Source organism: Enoplosus armatus, chromosome 8 (assembly GCF_043641665.1).
Source record: "Enoplosus armatus isolate fEnoArm2 chromosome 8, fEnoArm2.hap1, whole genome shotgun sequence".
NCBI lineage: Eukaryota > Metazoa > Chordata > Actinopteri > Centrarchiformes > Enoplosidae > Enoplosus > Enoplosus armatus.
The window spans coordinates 15,030,660-15,048,830 of NC_092187.1; the positions used below are offsets into that span (position 1 = coordinate 15,030,660).

Sequence of the window (18,171 nt, forward strand, 5' to 3'; positions counted from 1 at the left end):
TTCAAAGTTCTATATTGTTTAGAGTGCCCCTCAGCAGACATTCAGAATCTGGTTTTATGTGTGTATGTACAGTATACGTGTCTTTTGCATGTGTGTATTTATGTGTGTTGAAGTCACTTTGCGCACCGTGTTCCTCTACGCTCTGCTTTACTGGCCTGGAGGTAGAGGTAGCTCTGGCAGAGTATTTCTGTCCCCTTTCCACTTCCTGCTACTTCTATCTAACTCATAAGGGGCAGAGAGCTGACATGCACATGCACATGCACACACACACACACACACACACACACACACACACACACACACACACACACACAAATGGCACCCACTGCCTTTCTCTTTGTGTCCAACCTTGGAGGCTTCAACAAAAGCCATTCATCCTTTCAGGCTCTCAGTCTTTCAGGCCTATTAGAGACAGCCAGTGCTCTGAGGGAATTCAAACCCAGCGATCCTCACTCAGGACGACTGGCTTTTTTTCACTAGAAGATGCGCTTAGGCGAGTATCCATTGCTAACAACATTGCCTTTGCCAATTTACATGAGCCCAGTTGGATGCGGTTTGCACCTCAGCCCGAGGCGTTTCTCTAAGACGGCAAAAAAAAAAGTTTAAAAAGGGAACAAAAGAGCGAAAGGAGAGCAACTCACATTCATTTCATAACATCCGTCACCCATGAATTATCAGTATGGAACGAATCTCCCTCCCCCCTCATTTGCATGTTTTCCCAGACTCCCCTAGAGAAGAAGCCTGCTTGGACAAGGAGATTGGGTTCTCCTCATGCAACCTCGCCGCCGTCACCCACAAATTTTCAGGAATAAATGACTCACATTATGGGGGAGAAGCCAATAATATAATGCAATGCTTATAAACCAGATAAATTTATACCAGTGTTATCATTAACACACACTTACGCTTGCATCCAGACATGCCCCCACACACATACAGACGCACAATAATCACCAATTTCACAGTCTTCATCTTATCTCTGTTGAATTAGCAGGAACAGTAATGTAGTGGGAATCTCATTACCCAGTGGCTCATAGAGGGAAACACTTATATCATATACATAGCTCCAATTTTATATATAACATGATGAAATAAGGTGTAGTCTGTCTTGTAAAGAACTACACAAAATAAGTAAAAAAAATTTACGGAAATATCTAACTAAAAATGTACTTAATCCTACTTAGTTTGTAAGCCTTTACTTAATATTTTAAGAAATACCAGACCACCAACTTTTAGCATCATTGTGCACCGATTATATCTTTATATCTTTTTATCTTTATCTGTCAATGTATGTATTCTTGCACAAATATAAACATTTCCGCTTGACAACTGCACTGAAGTGGCTTTTAATTACTTTCTATCCCGGTTTTGAAGATATGAATATTTCTGTAAGTTTAAATCTTTGCTGCAATGCTACAACTGTTAGCTTTATGTAAATAAACTAAGAGCTAGGCTGCATTCAGGAAGAGACTTGTACACTTTAGGATAATGTAAGACATTTCCAAGTGTATCTGTGTTGGTCAACTTGTAAAGTTTCTGGAAGAATGTGTGATGAATGTGCGTTCGATGTTGAGCCTTGTTTGGTGCAGATGGACGTGGCAGTGTGAAGAGCTTGGCAGAGGCTCAACAGTGAGTGGGACGAGACATGTGGCTCCAGGCTTCAGCATGTGCAGGCCACACTCACCAGACACCCGGCAAACCACGAGCAACTCTGATGCATAACTCCCACTAAACGGAGGGAGGCTCTCCAAATGATCTCACTCCTTCAGAGACACTACAAGCACTTCTGCTGTTTCAGTTTCACACGCAGTATAACATGGGCTGCGCAATAAAACAAACACAACAGAGCAAAGGTTAATAGGGCAACTGGTACAAAAGGAGTGAAGAAATAAAACCTTCTCCAACTTTGTACTACGTTATTTGTGTGCGTTTGTTAACAGCGTGTGAGCACGTGCACATGTGTTTCCACATGCGTGTGTGGGTGGTTGCATGGATGTGGTAGCATGGAGGTGAGGCGAACTGACACACCCCTGAGGAGGACAGAGGAGGAACACGGTCTGATTTATTCAAGACACACACCATTTACGTTGCTAGGTTACAGGCCCAGACTGGAACCGCAGTTTCTGTCTCTGAGGTAAAGAGAAGAAGACAGGAGAAAGAGAGAGGCGAAAAGCTGAGAATTCACAATTCACATCTCTGTATCTGCCGTTTCTCTGTGCTCACCCCCATGCACACACACACACACACACACACGCTCATGTCAGCTACAAAAACTTCCAGCCCTCCAGTGCTAGGGATGCCACACAGTGCTGCAGCATGCGATCCTTGCCAGCCTTGCTCTGGGATTCCTCTGCCAATTATGCCTCTTTAGGAGGCAAAAAGAATGAATGGACCCGAGGACCTGAGTCTGCAGTATACACAAACTCTGGCTAGCTGCACATTTAACACACACGTACAAAAAAACATGGACACAGAAATTACTTTTATCAGAACAGAAGGGAACATTTCAACAGCTTATGAGGCCAAGATCTGATTTTGTTTCAGTTTTACCTCCTGGACCCCTCATTCTTTCCTTTTCATCACAAACAAACAAGTATTCTTCTGCAATTCAGTGGCACATGAATCATACGCATGCATGCACTCAACATACAATGTGGCAGGGCGGAATGGGCACTCAGTGGCACTCCGAACACGGCTTGGCACAGCGGCCTGAGGATGCATGAGTAATGCATAAATCTGCCCAACTACAGAGTCCTACACACGTCCACACAAACGCACACTTTAGTCAACAGATAACCCAAAAAGTAGCCCATTCTCCTTATAAGCCCAGTGGCTCCTCCTCAGCATCTCTTCTGTCACTTAATCCAAATCTCCGGAGTAAGATGAGGAGAAGGAATTACGGACAGAAGATGAATGAATTAGCAGAAGAACAAGACTGCAAAAAGACAAGGCAAAATATCTGAAATGCCATTTTCAGCCCCAAGAGGAGGAAGGAGGGTGACTGTAATTTTGGGGACATCTGGTTCAAAGGGGTCACACAACAGTTTTTTCCAATATTGATATGCCAAATGTACATACATATAAATCATCAAATTGCTGTTCAATGTAATAAATGTTCCACTGTTACTTATTACATCAAAATCTTTCACACGTGTAAGTGTATACATGTACAATTATCTTAGAATGATTCATTTGGAAGACAGAATTTTGGATAGGAAAACACAATCTACTTTAATATCATCATAATATGTTTCCACTGAAAGTTGATACAAAACAACATTGAATCTGGAGACCAATTCCTGGTTAAAAAACGTCATTATTTGACCACAGAGTAGTGTACAACTGGGTGACAGATACAGGTGCATCCTGTACATCTGCACAGTAATTGGTTTCAGGACAAAAACAAAATAAGACCAAGCACGAAGCCTCACTTGGCGAAAAAAACAAAAAACACATAGAAAAAGCTTACAAAAGTCGTGAAATTCTGTTTGTTTTGCAGAACATATAACGATGCCCTTACAAAGTGCCAATTGTCATCAAGGTAATAAAACAGTTATAGGCCTACCATAAAATATCAGAAGACTATTATTGGCATGGGATTATTTAGTGAGATTTTTCAATCGGGGTGCATCGAAACGGCAAAGGAATTGACGGACGAGCGAGATTTTCAATCTGGACATCCCACACTGACATGGACATAAATAATTTAGCGCTGAATGATACTCGCTACACTCTGCCAAGAAATGTTCAGAGCAACACTAATTGTTCAGCCTATGTCGACGTTAGTATAGGCTACTACTTGCCACCGGCGAACATCCACGAGATTATCGGCAACACTACAAAACCCGGGCTGTCACATTTGCGGACGAGCGAAGGTCCCGACAATATCCCATGTAACTAGATATGGCTGCAGGCAGAGCGCACATTAGGTGGGCAGCAAGCAGCCGTGCGATAAATATCACGGGGCTCTCAAACCAAATACGCGGCGGTTCACTTCGGGCCTGGCTGGCTGGACGGGATCCCTCAACCTTCCGGGCCTTTTGCGTTTTCGGTCAGTTCCTCTCGCCCCGTGTTTTCCTGACGCAAGTATCCGGGAGGAAGGGAGTCAGGCAGGGCAAAGAAAAGTTACACAGCCAGCCGGCCGGCTAAGAAACTCCATGGAAACGGGACTAGGATCACCCCCGAGAGTATCCCGATGTTATGATTGAGGTTTTACACGAGTTAGGACCCTGAACCACTGTATTATATCAATTAATTGCTCCAGGGGGTTGAATTAGAGTAGGTCTATGGTGTCCTTATCGCTATTTCTCACTTTTACCTGCTGTGGTGTCACTTTAATTCTCCTTTTGCGATTCTGATTTTTACAGCGATACTTGAAGTCCACATTAGTTCCACATAGACGCACACTTACGCAATATGGCCCAGTCAAAATCAGCTAAAAACCTTTGTTTTTAACGAGCCGAAAAATAACTCCACCTGCAATGTCAGGTGATAGGACAACCGTTGGGTATCGTTGCCTTACCGTCCCAACATTGTCATTACAGGATCAAAAAACGTGGAGGGACATGGCTGAACGTAAATACACCGAAAATACTGCTGCCACTGACCTGCTAGTGTTTCTGCTGCAGGAGACTATTGTTCCACTTGTGTGTGGTAATCCTGGCGGCACGCTGGGGCTGAATCCACTGCGACAAGTTCCTCCAACTACTTTGCTGTAAAACACACCGGATTGCCTTTTTCCCCGTCAGGCAGGTCTTATCCCCGTGTCACGCGGTGTGTCGCAGTGTCCCGTCGCCCGAGTAAGAGCATCGTTGACCTGTATTAAAGCACTATTTGTCTCCACTTTCGCTTATAAACGGCACCGTCCCGTCCGGTGATGATCAGCCATATCGCTGCTGCTGTGTGGATCCCAAGTGGAAGCACAGTGGCGTGATCCCGGAAAACACCGCAAGGGGTGTGTGAGTGCATGTGTGTGTGTAGTAGAGAGAGTGTGGCTGTGAATGTGTGTGTGTGTGTGTGTGTATCAGACTCTCTAACCTCCACCCCCACCTCCAACCTCATCTCTTTCTCTGTAAAAAGGGGGGTCAGATAGATTAATTTGGGGGCAATGTCACCTGGGAAATTAGCCTTCATTATCCAAGCCCCATTCCCATCTGAATATGCACATCAGAGAAATTCCTTGTGAATAAAACATGGACTGAAAATTATGGAAATTCAACAGGATCCACCACTGCTTAGTTGGCATCAACATGAGTTAAAATTTAGTCAAAGGATAATTGTGAAGTTTCGCTTGCCCCCGTTGAAATAAATCTGTCGTCCCAAAGTTGTGTGGTTTAAATTCATGTTGATGCACACATCAGACAAAGTTCTGGCTCGAGTTTAATTGCTGTCTTATACAGCACAGGTAGCTTTAGACACAAGCATATTATCCTTTTGATATAAAATGGCTACTATTTGGATGACTACTGTGGAGACCTGCTGCCAAGATTTTCACACAACATGCTTTCAATGTTTTGGGATAAAATAAAAGTGAATAATACTAAATTATTACTTTTTTCCCGGGGATCACCTGGATCCCCAACTATTACGTCGGGAAATCACAGATGACACAGCAAAGGCAGAGGATGAGGAGAAGTCTGCCTGCTGGTCTTCATCGCCACCATGTGGTTTATTCAAACAACTGCAGCATGTTTTCATTCATAGGCCAAATTCATTCACTGGAGCAAATCCTGGACCGTTTCCAATAGTCCCTGTATAGCTATAGAAATACAACTCAATAAAGGCAAGACATGTACAATAATGCAATACAATGTGTTGCTTCAACTCCATAGTAACTCTGAGCTGGTTTATGAGATTGTTTAACAACTAGGTTGGACCACATGTTCTCAAAGAAGTCACACAAACATTATTCATGGTGGGTTTCGAAAGCTGATTCTTTTGAGATCCATATCTTTTTTTTATTTTGATTCTTTTTAGACCGAAAGTATTTAAATTAGAATATGATTATATATTGCATGGGCACTGATTTTACATGTGAAGTACTTAGCCTGTAAAACAATTATATAACATCTTATGTGGCTTTAAAGGGAGCTTTTCAGTGTCTGATTATGTCATTAGGATTATCTCAGTTTAGACTCAAGGATTAATATTTTTAACTGAGGGCCTGTGTCACAAACTGGGGGTGTAGGGTTGGAGAGAAGAGGACATTAAGGAGGCAGAGGCAGTGGCGGACTAATGAAAGACACTATCAAGTTGCATTGTGGAGAATGTAGGATCCAGTGTTTTTGGAACTTGAACTCAGCTGCTAATCCATTTATTTAAAACCTGTCTCTTCCCCCAACTTTAAAGAAGTGCAATACTAAATTGTTGTCAATGAACAATTTAATGAATCAATACAATGATGAATGAATGAAAATAAAATGAATCAGAAAAAAGTTTTGATGACTTGGGATGGCACTGGTAGATTCAGATTTATGACTGAAATCCTGGCTACTGCCACCTCCTGTGCAGTGGTGGAAAGTACATCTATTGAAATACTGTACTTAAGCCCAATTTTGAGGTACTTGAGGTATTTCCATTTTAAGTTATTTTTCCACTTAATTTCAAGGTAAATATTGTAATGTTACTCCAGTACTTTTTTGACAGCTAGGCTACTAGCTACCAGATAATAGCCTACCTCTGTGCTTTTGCTAATGTAAAATGTTTAATGCAGATATTTTCCCTGTAGTGGAGTATATTTACATTGCTGAATTGGTACTTTTACTTAAGTAAAAGGCATGAGTACTTATTCCACATCTTTTATGTATGTTAAAAAGTCAGCCAGTGGTCCAGAATATTGTTTTTCTCTGGCATTAACCGTTAGAGGGCGCTAAGGGTTTACCGTGGGACATGAAACGGCGGCTCTTCTGCAGTTGTTAGCTTGACTGTCTTGTTGTTAAGCAGGTTGTCAGGGGCAGCGCACGCCAGCCAGTTAGCTAACACGGGATTAAGGGACTTGAGTTAATGATGACACATTTATTTATTAAAGTAAACGACTGTCGGTTTACCTGTTTTTTCGCTCGGGGCTGCCCTGTTTCTTTGGGTAAAAGCAGCAGAGGCGGCAGTGTCGATTTTTATCGAAACAGCCAGAGGTTTGCAGTGGGGTTTTCCCCGTAGCTACCTAGCTAGTTTTGCTAACGCTATTGGGCAGACGTAAAGTGATAAACATTGGCAGTGACCAGTTACCCAGTGAATATATATCTCCAGCTTTCCTTTTCGATTGATTTGCTATCGTTTGGTGCGAAAATGGAAGACCTTATGGGAGAGTTAATGACGGAAGAAGAATATGACGACAGCGACAAACCATTGTCATCGCCCCACAACCCCCCTTTTCGCTCCACCCGACTGCACGTCCAAAGGAGTAGTATCTGCTCTCGGGCTTATTTCGTTGTGGTCATGGTCTTCTTCCATGTGTATATCCTGAATGTTATCGGCCTGCTGCTCTACGTGCACTACAACAACGGCCCCGGGGATCTTGTCAGTGGGGACGGGGACACTTCCGCATCAGTCAGCGAGAGTGGGACCCCTTTGCCCCATCCTGCTCCTGCTTCAAGAGAGCTACATGTAGAGGACTATAGTCAGAGTTTCAGTCTTCCTCGCATTGAGGGGATACGGGTAAGCAAACTGGCATAATTCCAGGACGATGGAGTATGCCATTTTAACTCACTGATGTAAAAAAAAAACATAAAAAAGCCTTCAGCCTTTAATGTCACTTACAACTGCTATGGCAATGTCCATGCATTTGAACCCCCATGTTGAGAGTGTGTTGATAATGTCTCTTTTCCATCTGCAGGTTGGCCATGTTCAGCAGGTGTCCCTCTTGCCCGACAGAACACATGAGATGAAGACGATCAGCCTGAAACCTCTGCTATTTGGTAAGTGCACTGTAGTCTTTGGGTATGATCTGCTATTCATGAATAAATGGCATTTGATCAGGATTTAGAACACATTTAATTTTTCTCAAAGCCATACAAATATAAACCAGCGATATTTACTTAAAATTCACAGATATGTACATTTTCTATTAAACATCTTTTATTTCTTTGACCTCCACTGCCTGAGAGACACAGTGTTGGTCCTCTATGAGCTCCTTTTGTGAACAGCTGACTGCATATTATTGCCTCCATAACCACAGCAGTTTGGACATGATTTGAAAGTACTACACCAAGCATAATTTACAGTCGTAGGTATTTTGTCAAATTTAAAATGCTATGTCTATCCTTTCCCTATGAATAGCTGTTTCATGTTTGTTTCACATCTCAGTTCTTTTGGATTTTCTAACCCAGCACATAATCCTAGCTCCTGCATCTGTAATGTTTCCATTTGCGCGCAGCTCCCATCAGGTTCTTGTCTCGTCTTTGCCAGGCGTAAGCCTTGTTGACCACCAGGCGCTCCCCCTGTACTGTGCCTGTCACTAGGAAGGTCCCGCCTCGTGGGTGGTGCCGTGTCATGTTCCTCACGCAGGTGGCATCCCTCTCCAGCCACAGCTCGATGCGAGCGCGGATCTGCCCCCCTAACAGGGGTCCGTGCTTCAGAACGTCCAGTTTGGCAGCCAGTGAGAACTGAGACAGGCTTATTGGACTGTACTTGAGCCGTGTTAGACGCAGTTTCACAACTGGGAAGAGAGTAGATACACACAAACCACGATTGGCATCAACTTCATAAGGAGCAGGGTGCTCTTGTCTATTAATTGTCCAGAATGAATGAAAAACGTATATAACATATAATCAACGATAGCATCAGACTGGACAGAAGACGTGTAAGAATACTGATGCTCACCAAAGTCACTTCTACAAAAGGTCTCCAGTGTATCTTTTGAAGAGGAGGCCTCCTCCAGCTCACAATCCCGGCAGCTTGCCTGGGGCACTGAAATTGACAAACCAGTAATTTAATCATATGTTGAGTGAAGTCACCTCAAGCGTATGTGTACATGTAGTCAGTTTCTTACCTGTACGCCCCCCTGTGGGAACAGTGCTGTTGGTGATCGAGGAGATACACATGAGATGGTCTGCAGGATACTGGTCACAGCGCAGAATTTCTGGCCAGGGGTAGCCATAGCAACTCATGATTGGTGCACAGCTGTCCCGTACAGATTCGCACAAACTCCTGCAGGGTGATATAAACCTGATAAAGAAGAGATGGAGAGGGAACGTGGGCAGCATTGAATAGATGGAAGGATCTGAATCAATAGTGTAGTGGTGTTGAACAAACGAGACTGGATTAGATAACATTTGGTTGCTTGTTTTTCTGTTTCTGAATTGAGGGGTGCTAATGTGAAAAGAAGGGGATTATGGTGCTTTGATGGCTTGGTTTCTGTGTGAAACCGGGGCCTTTTCTCAGAGACCAGCACCTATTTGCATAGCTTTCAAAAGGCGTTACCCCTTGATGACTCTGCTCATGTTTAACTTGTCATTAACTTATCATTCAATCTAAAATCTTAGTAATTTATTTTGATATTTCTAAAGCTGGTAATTACTGGTCATTCTCTGCCTACTGTAAGGAGTGGTTTATACTGGGACCCTGGCTGGCACACACAGTACCATATCAAGTGCATTTCTATACAAAAACTAGCAAGCAACTGTCCTGTGAAAATCCCAATTCCTACAAAAAGTCAAATTGTGACTTGAAACAGTTGACTACATACTGTGTGTTCATAGAAGAAAGCCTTTTTTTGTGTAAACTTACCTGTCAAGGCAGATGGGTGCAAAGAGAGAGCAGAGGAAGATGCGGGCATCAGGGTGGCACTCTCTGGCAAGTAGTGGCAACCAGCTGGCACTCTGTTGTACAGCCTCAGCTGGAGACTCGTGGCCCAGCAGGTTGGGCATCCTCATGGTGTCATAACCGATGTTTTGGCACAAGGCCATGCCTGACGGGATAGGGACACAGCGGGAGGAACTGCGGGGCTCCCACAGTCCACCTTCACCTATAGAAAGCATGGACCTGAAGCCAGTAGTAGTACCAGGGTCTCCCCACACCTCACCATCCTCTCCTGCTGCAGCTCCTGGTCCAGAAATGCCAGTATCTCCAAATCCAGTTCCAGTGTTGTGCTCAATATTTGCCTTGTCCTTTACTCCAGATCTAACCCTACCCTCAGCCCTCGCTCGTCCCTCCAGCCCTGCCCGTCCTCTACCAGGACCCAGCTCTATTGTGCTGCTAGGCCCAGCAAGCAGAAGGAGAAATAGTAGGGAGGCTGAACAGGAAGACTTCCTGGAGTTAAAATTAGGGCAGAGCACTACAGTCATCCTGGGGCAGAAGTTGCAAAGGAGGGGCAATCCTGAAGTGTGTTTCTTGAGTGAATGAAGACCCCTGTGTGACAGTGCAGGAGAGGGTGGCAGAATAGGTATTTATAGTGGGCGGTGATTACATTTGCATAGGAAGGGGTAAGGGGAGGTGTAGAGAACTGTAGGGAGAAGGGTTGGGGCACACATTAAAGTGTTAATAGAGATGTGAATCCACTTGCATTCATGAGCAGATTTAAGCGTGTTTGACAGAGTTCAAGATTAGTAAGGTGAAAGATTTGGCATTAGGATACTTTTGGCTTTCGGCCATTTCCATCCCCACAGCTTGAATTCAGAAACACACTGGCCCTCATGTAGTGAAACTCCTCCACCCCTTCCATCCCACATTTTATTCCAACCCACACCTAACTACCCTGTCCCGCCCTGACCTCTTTGCTTTAGCACTTCTTTTTTCATCCACTCAAGGTTGTATGTTTTTATGAATACTTCATACTTATTATTCATGAGAATAGTAAAGATGTCATTGCAGAGCTATAACCCTTCAAGAGAAGATAATCAACATGTAACAGGGACTGTTTAGAGGAAAAATACCCAGAATTCACCGGTTGCATCTTTTCCAATGTGAGGATTTGCTGTTTTTCCTTGTCCTACATCATAGTAAACTGAGTATTTGGGGTTTTTGAGTGTTGGTCATACAAAACAAGACATTTGATGACATCACCTTGGGCTCTGGGACATTGTGGTGGGAATGTTCTACTGATTTCTGATGTTTTACAGACAAGATGAACTGAGAAAATAATCAGCAGATTAATCAATACTGAAAGTAATCAGTAGGTGCAGCTCTAGTGGGCACTGCTTGTGCGTGTGAACATGTGCGTAGGATACAAATTGGTGTCGTCCTGCTGTGTAGCCATGGCCTGATTCCTGTTCAGACAAACAGGTCACTTCCTTTCCGGGGGAGAAAGAGACAGTGGTGGGAGGGAGAAGAGGAAGGCTCGGTCCCCCTTCATTCATATCAGTTATCCAGATTAATGAGGCTTGGCTGGACAATAGGGATTAACCAAGTGGGTACAGTGTAAAAGACACGGGTGACAAACAAGGTCTCTACTGTACAGGCAGCCAACCTGCCGGAAGCCTGTTATTAAGAGGGGAAATGACTGACAGACATGGATGGATTGCTGGAAGAGAACAGGAGGGAACCATGAGACTAATTTGTGCCATCACACTTAGAATAAGTTCAAAAAATCTATCTCTTTTTGCTGGTGTAACTAATTTTCTAGGAAACCCATGTGGACCTACTGAAAGAAATGTTTAGGGACAGATCTCAAAGTTAGAGATCAAAATGGAGAAAAGAGATTGACTGTTTTGTGGCTTGGAACAACATTATTATTATTATTATTATTATTAAGTATAGTAAATGGCTCTTTTGCCGCTTTGTACTAATTGATATTAGCAATTACGGACTCCTAGAAGCCCGCACTGTTTCCACCCTCCTCTGGGAGAAGTCCAGTGTCGTCACTCATTAAACCTGCACGCGGGATCGACTATACCACAAATGGCTCACTGGGGAGTGACGTGTGGGAATAGCTTGTACTCATTATACACACAGTGTATGTATACTGTCACTAAAGAGTTCCTGTGCTTAAACACCTACAAAAACATGCAAGAAAGAAAGGTATAATTAATTAGCATCAAGTTATATGCTGCTGCTCCAAAGTTAAGTGGTTTTCCACAAGACCTTTATGAGCACAGATAAAAATAAGAGGTGCTGAAAACAATTGGCTTGTTGTGAGTCAGTGTTTCAAAGACAAAGTGTTTTACTAATGCACTATGATAAGACGTTTATGGGATTTGTCTTGATTTTGAGGGCCCACACATCCTAATCATACTAATATTAGCATACACTGATCAAACTATCTCAAAATTGCCCCTTCACACTGAAAGGTTTTGTTAGGCTACAATCTACAGTAATCCATTTAGTTTAGACAGATCAAGCCAGCACTGTCAACAGAGATCTTCTAATCCACTTAAAAGTCAATCACTCACTCACTCAACACCTCACGTGTGCAATAAAGTTCCATTTGACGTGTGTGAGTGGGAATTTTCACACTTGAGAAATCTTTAAATTGATTTTAAGTGATGGCAAAGACCTAAATAACTATGTTGATGGTGTGAAGAAAAGGTTTCAGTTTATTTACTTTTGATCGATTAGTTGCTTTACTGCTACCTAATCATCATGTGTAATCTTCTCGTGTGAATGTGTGAATCATTATGCATAACAGTTCATCTGTGAACAAACCCAAAATCTCCAAGCCAATCTCTTTGATAGATTGTTTATCCTCACTTTAATCTTGGGTAGACTGAGGGCCTGCTGGTATTATGACAATATGGACCTTTCATTTCTGTATTTGTGTATTAGGTCACATAGTGTTACAATGGATTTTTGTTTTTCAAAAATCACTAACTAAAATAAGTTGACAGAGACTCCACAGACTCCAAAAATGTGTGGAAAACTCATTTTGTGTACTAGATGATTTGGGTGAGTATGTGAAATAAATGTGTCCCCCATTTCAAATTAAGGAATTGAAAGGAATTGGCAGTATCTAACCACACTTGTCCAAGGCTGCAATGTGTCCTAACATTCGCTACTGTTGTCTTTTTCCTCTTCCTGTCAGAGATCCCTGGCTTCCTGTCAGAGGAGGAGTGCCGTGTGGTGGTGCAGCTGGCTCAGCTCAAGGGTCTGATGGAGAGCCAGACGACAGCACCCAGCCAGGGACAAGAGGGGTCAAACCAGCCACTACTTTCTCTCAGCACAGAGGAGGTCTTCAGTCTGTTGGACCTAAACCAGGATGGGCTGCTGCAGAAGCAGGAGGTGACAAGAGAGAAATATCTTGTATCCATATGCCATAGAGCTGGAGGGGGGAAATAGATGGATTCTAGAAAAATCCATTCCAAGTAATAAGAAATTAGATGAGCTGTCAGAACGTGTTTTGTTGAAATAAACATTCTGGTCTCTCCTCTAGATCGTGAGTCACTCGCGCTCTCGAGATGGAACTTGGTTGAACCCAGACAACTTACGGCAGATACTCACTGGTCTGGAAGCCTGCCCAACAGGTGAGTGCCGCTGTGGTTTGTGTGTGTTTGCCCAAGTGTGTGTCAGTACCTTTTGTGACTGTTTTCAGAATTATGATTGAGCTATTTGCAACACAGATATCCGAAAACACAGAAAAATGAGCAAAGATTCCGTCGAAATACAGAGACTGGTGCTACTATTCACCTTTAACATCAGTTGAAGTTTGTCCTCATCTGATTTCTGTGCTTCCAAAAGAGAACTTTATAGGGCTTTCATTGAGTTTCGTTCTTCTGTACATTTTTTAAGTCAGTGGTTCAATGTGAGCATGTGTAAATAAAGAATCTGCTGGACTTTTCTCCATCTTTTGTGTGTGAGTGTTTCTCTAGTGGTCGTGTACTGGTAAGAGTAAGTGGCTGATGGGTGGCTGTGGTTGCGTGCGAGTCTTTGTGAGTGCCAAGGCCGGAAGAGGGGCGACACCGTTTTGACCTGATGCCATTGTGCCAGGCGTTGTACACATCCCAGTCCGGATGTGCCTCATTCTATCTCATTAAAAACTGATTATTCTCCAACCCCTTTTCTTAATTTCTCCCCGGATCCACTGTACCCCCCACTCCCTCCTCCACACTCTTTGGTTAACCCAACCCCCCACCCCTCCCTGGCCACCTCTTCTCTGTCACCCCAGAGCTATTGTTGCGGCTGGGGCGCGGTCTCCCAGGGGAATTGATGGGGGTCAGACATTCATTCAGCTGAGAGTAACAGCATACAGTTGGACAAAGAGGGAAGGAATGGGGGAAAAGAGAGAAGGGAGGCTGTTAAAGCCTACTGTTTGCTACATTGTCCAAGAGAACAGGATTAAATTAAAACTGAACTGGAATTGCATAACTGAAAGACTGGTTTAATCATTTCATATTCTATATATACAAGGTTATATAAGGTTATACTGTACTTTTATGTCCCATGCTCCAAGCTATATGAAGGAATAAAAATAGTCTACTGAAGGATTATGTGCGTGTGTGTGTTCCTGGCAGGGATGCTGACCTTGGAGGACTTTAGACGTGTTTATGATGTGTCCCAGCGCCCGGGACAACAGCGAAGCGGGAAGCTCCGGAGTCAGTTCAAACAGAGAAGTAAACATACGTGGCTTTATCAAGGCCCAGGATCCCACCATGTGCTGCACACCCTCAAGAACAGGTAACTACACGTACACACACTTTGTCATGCTCTTACAGTCGTAGCCCATGATTTATAAAGTACTTTTTTTTACTTTACTTTGCTCTCTTGTGTCTTTTTCCTCAGAGTAACCAGTCTGACACGTCTGCCTTCTTCATTGGTTGAGCTGAGTGAGCCGCTGCAGGTGATTCGCTATGAGCACGGAGACTTCAGTAATGCCCACCATGATAGCAGCCCTTCTCATTCAGGGACCACCTGCGCACACACACGACTGGTGGGAAACACGTCTGCTCTCACAGAGGTCTCTTGCAGGTATGAAGGATATGTGTTTTCTATTTGGTTTATGTTCAGTTACTTTTCAAGTTTTGGTAGACTAGTAGTTATGTAATTTCACAGACAATAACTCTGGCTGATTACACACATGTTTATAATACATAATACAGTATGTGGACATGTATTTTTCTCAGTTTATTTATTTGTAGATTTACTCAGATTTTGGTGTAATTGTTAGATCATTGGTTTAGTTCATAAACACACCTGTGCATTTTAAAAACATTTTGTTGTTTCATGATAAGTGTGAGGCACATTTTTTCTTTTCTTACCTGTTTCCCAAAATGATTACTTTCAAAATGTAATTGCCAAATTATTGCAAAACCTTTATAATTGCTTTTATTCTTAGACAAAGTGCTGGTGCATAAAACAAAGTAATACTTAAATAAATACTTTTGGGTACAAGGAGACAATTATCTGTATTTGTCGCTTCCTTTCTTGTTGTGTCCCAGGTATCTCACCTTGTTATTCTACCTCAGCTCTGTAGAGGAAGGTGGTGAGACCACCTTTCCTGTGGCAGACAACCGTACCTATGAAGAGCAGGTGAGTGAGCTTTCACAACCCACAGTCATAAACCAGCAAAGCTTCTTTTCTTTTTGCCACCTTGAAATGATGATAACTGTACATGACCTGAATGCTGCTGATAACACGCAGACGATGCTGACCCATGACAAGGAATCTGACACCCAAGTGAACACAGTGTGCCAAAATAAACGATTAGACACAAACTGTTTACAGTTTTGCGTGTCCTAGGCACTGGTTCAGGATGGAGTTGATTTGACAGACACTCAGGAGACATGTGGCAGAGGGAACCTGAGAATGAAACCTACAGCTGGGACAGCTCTCCTCTGGTACAACCATCTCTCTGATGGGAGAGGTAAGAACAGAAGGCTTTAGCTGTATCATTTGCACACACATACCCATTGAGCGCCCCAGTATGTTGATTTGGATCCTTCTATTGTAGGAAGCAATGCACATCAAACCCCATATCACTAACCTTTAGGCCTGAATCCAGGGAGACCCAAGCATGCAAGTGTGCTTTTTTAATCCCAATTTCTCTGAATTGTCAGTTTACAGAGGTGAAAACTCCCACCATTTGAACCCAAAGTGTATCACCCACATAGATGTGGGTAATATGTTAACAAGGGTCTCTTTCAGAATTAGACTCAAAAATTTTTGGGGAAAAAATGTTTTCCAGTATCAGCTGATAGGCAAATGATGGACTGAGAGCCTGTAGGGGAACAAAATATTCCAATGGAGGTGTTTAGCTTTTACTTTTTTCTGCCCTTTACTCTCTTTTCCCCATCTGTCATTTCCATTCTCCTTTTTTTTCCATATCTCATCTCATTCAATCTGTTGCGACTGTCATAACTTGGACTAAAATGATTATCAGATTGGATTCAGGGAGAGCGGGATAGCTTCATACGAGACTGGGTGACTCCTATGAGCAGGGATAACCAATTCAACCATCTTCAAATCTAGCTTATTGAAGGCCCTAATAAAACATATGACGGCAATACCATGAGATATTAACATTGTGGAGACTTACAGCCATATGGTCATTACAACAGTGCCGATATCTCACTCGACAGCACCATGAACATTTTGGATTCATTGTAACAAAGACAGAAGCTTTGGGTTTGCACAGAATCATGAGTCCTCTGCCAAAAAAAACATAGTCAGCTCTGGCTTAGAAATGTCCTCTTTTGTCCTTAAATCATCCAGTGTTATCTGAAAGTTTATTAGGGCTTGTTGTTGACATTTATCTGAATTTGTTCATCTCACTCCAGTAGCTACTACACTCACTCCTCCTTCTTAAATGCCATTCATCTTCTCCCCTGCCTTCCCCAGGCTGGATGGGCGAGCTAGATGAGTATTCCCTGCATGGCGACTGCCCAGTCAGGCGTGGTGTGAAGTGGGTGGCCAACAGCTGGGTAAATGTGGACCCAGACCACCAGCAGCAAGCCCGCTACCAGAGACTAGTTGCACAAAGGTATCGAGCTAAGTCGGGCATGGAGGAGCATTACCAACCTCTCCCACACAGCGACCTCCACCAGGATCTATAGCTGGGCCTTTTTAAATGACAAGACAAAGCTACCATGATTTTAAAACCGAGTCAGTTTTGCGTCTATGAAGCCAGTGAGGCCTGGCAGACTTTTCCACAATATCAGATGCTGTAGTCGAAATGAAAATTGCACAAAATAGCATCCCAGATATGTTCTCCTTTCAGTAAATCTGTCATTATATTATGTCTCTTAAGCCACTGCTTGGATGTCCACATTTACATAATACATAAATCAGTTTCATTAGGAAAGTTTGGTACATTTTAATATAGAATTGTGATGGGCAGATGCATTGGTTTCCTCTCAAGTGAATGCCATTCTCTATTAAATCGCGCCTTAAAGAAAATACCACGATACGAAAGAATTAAAGCCTTTTGTTACAAGCCATATCAAAATATTCATCTGTGAATGTGTTTCTGAGGGAAATGTTTGTCGTCATTTATATCTGTTCTGTTCTTCAGTTTTGTGTCCAGAGTTTAAATTATTTAATAACAGTTTGCCACGCCTACTGTAATTGCAGGACTGTTCTTGACTGGACAAAATGACGGCTTGTCACACTGGCTGTGGGAGGCCAGTCTTTCAGGTGTAAATTAAACTTAGGTCTTTGATGAACTTTATTGTCCCTTTTGTGAACTTTTGAACTTCGTATCCTCACAACTCGAAAATATTTAATTGTCAGAGTATTTATTTGAGTGTTATTTATTTAAGTTAAAGGAATGCATATTTATTACAGCTTGATGTTGCACTGAATTGGTCTATGTATTTTATTGTGTTTGTTCTATCTTATGAAATATATAAAGCAATGTTTTATTAGTAGTGTTGTGAGTGTGATCCTTCATGCAAACCTGCTGATGTAGACCAAGTCCACTAGATGTCGCCCAACGTCAAACAGAACTACAATTTCTGTGTGTTAAATATGAGCTGGTTCAGAAATGGTTCTTATTGGTATCTTATTAATCCCCATCTCGTGATGGCTCCTGCACATTCGGCAAGGACACTGACTTTAAACCACAATCATTTTCTTGTAAGTTTTTATTCCCCCACAGCCTCAGTGGCTTAGGGTTAGACACCGTTCACTAATGGGAAGGCTGGTGGTGAAGATTATAGGAACAACAGCTAGAGGGGGCCAGAAAGTTCCATTAGGATCCTTTTGTTAAGGCTAATTATGTGGGCACCAGAATTCCTAGTTACACCCCTGTGGGAGCACAGTAACCTCACTGAAGGTGGAAGGAAAATCACGATACATGCTTATTCAAAA

General features: G+C 42.8%; 3 protein-coding genes across 3 annotated transcripts in view; 1 reads left to right on the plus strand and 2 right to left on the minus strand.

Annotated features, from left to right (window-relative positions):
- The window catches only part of LOC139289471 (cyclin-dependent kinase 17-like), a 36,877-nt gene extending 32,184 nt beyond the window's left edge, over window positions 1-4,693 (minus strand). The window contains exon 1 of the mRNA XM_070911081.1: window positions 4,608-4,693. The gene's annotated coding sequence lies outside the window, so the exon portion shown is untranslated. The remainder of the gene's footprint in view (window positions 1-4,607) is intronic.
- Window positions 4,694-7,284: 2,591 nt separating this feature from the next.
- Window positions 7,285-17,638, plus strand: LOC139289013 (transmembrane prolyl 4-hydroxylase-like). Its single transcript, XM_070910506.1, has 9 exons — window positions 7,285-7,653; window positions 7,832-7,913; window positions 12,953-13,149; window positions 13,301-13,391; window positions 14,379-14,541; window positions 14,647-14,832; window positions 15,303-15,393; window positions 15,604-15,727; window positions 16,702-17,638. Exons 1-9 carry the CDS (start codon window positions 7,285-7,287, stop codon window positions 16,914-16,916), a joined length of 1,518 nt encoding a protein of 505 aa, XP_070766607.1. The 3' UTR covers window positions 16,917-17,638.
- Window positions 8,334-10,280, minus strand: LOC139289014 (secreted frizzled-related protein 5). Its single transcript, XM_070910507.1, has 4 exons — window positions 9,724-10,280; window positions 8,987-9,162; window positions 8,818-8,904; window positions 8,334-8,653 (listed from the first exon to the last, which is right to left on the minus strand). Exons 1-4 carry the CDS (start codon window positions 10,278-10,280, stop codon window positions 8,334-8,336), a joined length of 1,140 nt encoding a protein of 379 aa, XP_070766608.1.
- Window positions 17,639-18,171: the final 533 nt, after the last annotated feature.

Coding starts and splice junctions, on each gene's coding strand:
- LOC139289013 (XM_070910506.1), top strand. CDS start 7,285: ATGGAAGACCTTATGGGAGAGTTAATGACGGAAGAAGAATATGACGAC. Junction 7,654..7,831: donor CTCGCATTGAGGGGATACGG/GTAAGCAAACTG, acceptor TTCCATCTGCAG/GTTGGCCATGTTCAGCAGGT. Junction 13,392..14,378: donor TCTGGAAGCCTGCCCAACAG/GTGAGTGCCGCT, acceptor TGTTCCTGGCAG/GGATGCTGACCTTGGAGGAC.
- LOC139289014 (XM_070910507.1), bottom strand. CDS start 10,280: ATGACTGTAGTGCTCTGCCCTAATTTTAACTCCAGGAAGTCTTCCTGT. Junction 9,163..9,723: donor GCACCCATCTGCCTTGACAG/GTAAGTTTACAC, acceptor CTTCTTTATCAG/GTTTATATCACCCTGCAGGA. Junction 8,654..8,817: donor CTTTTGTAGAAGTGACTTTG/GTGAGCATCAGT, acceptor CTCTCTTCCCAG/TTGTGAAACTGCGTCTAACA.